Source organism: Salpingoeca rosetta (assembly GCF_000188695.1).
Source record: "Salpingoeca rosetta unplaced genomic scaffold supercont1.28, whole genome shotgun sequence".
Taxonomy (NCBI): domain Eukaryota; class Choanoflagellata; order Craspedida; family Salpingoecidae; genus Salpingoeca; species Salpingoeca rosetta.
In genome coordinates, this window is record NW_004754906.1 from 78,628 (window position 1) to 80,766 (window position 2,139).

Below are 2,139 nucleotides of genomic sequence, written 5' to 3' on the forward strand. Positions count from 1 at the left end.
ACACATATGCACATGAACCTGCACACACAAACACGCACACACAAACACACATACATAAACGAACACACGTGCGTGGGCAACAACATCAACAACATGGTGCATGCGATGGCGTGACGCACTCCTTGGTGATGACGCGAAGAACGATGGGGATGCCCTGCTTGTCTGGTCCGAGGGCGACGTTGTTGAGAACAACGGCAAATGCACCAACATCGCACAGCTGCATGGTGCTGTTGAGGTCAAACGTCTCCGCCGCAGCCGCAAGCTTGAACACGTGCGTGTCCGCGTGCACATCCACGCCCATGTGGGATTGCACCTCTGCAGCAACCGTCGCAAACTGGGTGGGGGTGTATTGCGTGCAGGCAAGCAAATCAGACAACACAGCAGTCATGTGAGGTGACGGAGGCAGGGGTTTGTGTTGTGGCAGCTCAGCACATGGATTGTTCGCACAGTTGCATGTGCACACACACACACACGCACATATGCACACATACATACACACGCGCGCACACACACACGTACGGTGGCAGTGGCTGGTACGGTGAACATGGCGGATTGGTCGTTGACACAGACGGTGATGCTGAGCGGCTGCTGCTCGTTGTCCGTCCACCGAAAGCGGTCCGTGTTGTTCTCCAGGCGCTCCGGCCTGTGGCGGGGCCCGCGTGTGCGTTTATGTGTGTGTATGTGTGTATGTGTGTGTGTGTGCATGTGCGTGCGTGCGTGTGAGGATGTGAAGATGTGTGTGTGTAAAGGAGCAAAAGGTGGAAGCTCACGTAAGGCACGCACAAAACACACGCACACGCACACACAAAACACACGCACACGCACCCACGCGCATGCAAACACACACGTTGCCAACTGAACATGCATTGTCGTATACTACCGTGCAATGTCGTCTGTGGTGAGCTGGCGCTGCAGAGTGCGCTTGAGATCATGCACGTCTTGGTCTGCAGTGGTGAAATGCGACACCGTTCGCTGTGGACGGAAATGGCCAACAAACAGAAGGACAGAAGGGGCGAGGGAGGGTGAGCGGGAGGTAGGCAGACGTCACGTCACACGTCACACGACACACACACACACACACACATGAATGTGACATGAATCACAGCAGACCTGCAAGATGAACGCTGCACAGAACGTAGGACGCACACGGGGACAAGGCACACACACACATACACGCAAACACACAAGCAAACACACACGCAAACACACACGCAAACAGACCTGGTGTACGCAATCACAACTCACTCGCTCACAGACAGAGTCCATGCACGAACACAAAGCCCTGTCACCAAAACAGAAAGCACCTACGAAGGTTTGAAAGAGGCTGCGCAGGGTGTCCGCTGGCGGGGCGGAGAAGTCCTGGGTCTCTGCGGTGGCAGAGGACGCTGACGAGAGGGCGCGGGCAATCGAGCCAGGGTGCGTGTAACTGAGACGCACCTGCATCTTCCCAGTAGCATCCACAACAATGGAGGCATCGTAGTTACTGTCATCTTCCGTGGCAGTGATGCCTTTGTAGACTGCACCGGTGGAACCTGTCTCGCCCCGTCCCCTTCCCACCTCTTCCTCCTCTTCCTCCTCCTCTTCTTCGCCAACCATGGAGATGGCTGGGTTGAAGCGCTGCCGCTGCTGTGGAGCGCGCAATGTCACCGCAGGTGCACGCTCCTGCACAGCTGCATTCGTCGGTGCACTGGGGCGAGCAGGCTGTGTGTGTGTGTGTGTGTGTGTGTGTGTGTGTGTGTGTGTGTGTGTGTGTGTGTGTGTGTGTGTGTGTGTGTCGTGTGGCGCACCACTGCGTCCCGACGGAACTGCCGCGTTAAGCCATGCCACATCTTACATCCCTTGTCCTATGCTTTCTATTCTGGACACGATGCACGGAACGCATCCCGCATATCTGGTGATATCAAAGAAACACTGCTGCAAGCGTAAGCCCGCAGCAAGACCGGAAGTGGACGAAGGTCCGGCTTTGGTGAGGGATTAGGCAATAGCTACTGATTTGGACTTTGAGCGATGGCGTGGTGGAACCCCTACAAACCGGAGATAACAGGAGCAACGGGTACCTATTTAACGTATTGCTTGGCCACGTAGGCTTCAAACACAGGAGGAAGGTTATCTGGAGAACCAGTGCGGGGCGAGGGGGGC

The 2,139-nt window shown here is 55.9% G+C and overlaps 1 protein-coding gene across 1 annotated transcript in view; it reads right to left on the minus strand.

Moving 5' to 3' along the window:
• The window catches only part of PTSG_09301 (phosphoinositide-3-kinase catalytic gamma polypeptide), a gene marked incomplete at its 5' end in the record, with an annotated part of 12,729 nt that extends 10,900 nt beyond the window's left edge, over nt 1–1,829 (minus strand). Inside the window, 5 exons of the mRNA XM_004989501.1 lie at nt 120–334; nt 520–643; nt 881–972; nt 1,309–1,701; nt 1,788–1,829. Coding sequence (XP_004989558.1) covers nt 120–334; nt 520–643; nt 881–972; nt 1,309–1,701; nt 1,788–1,829 — 866 coding nt within the window. The remainder of the gene's footprint in view (nt 1–119; nt 335–519; nt 644–880; nt 973–1,308; nt 1,702–1,787) is intronic.
• Between the last annotated feature and the right edge of the window lie 310 nt (nt 1,830–2,139).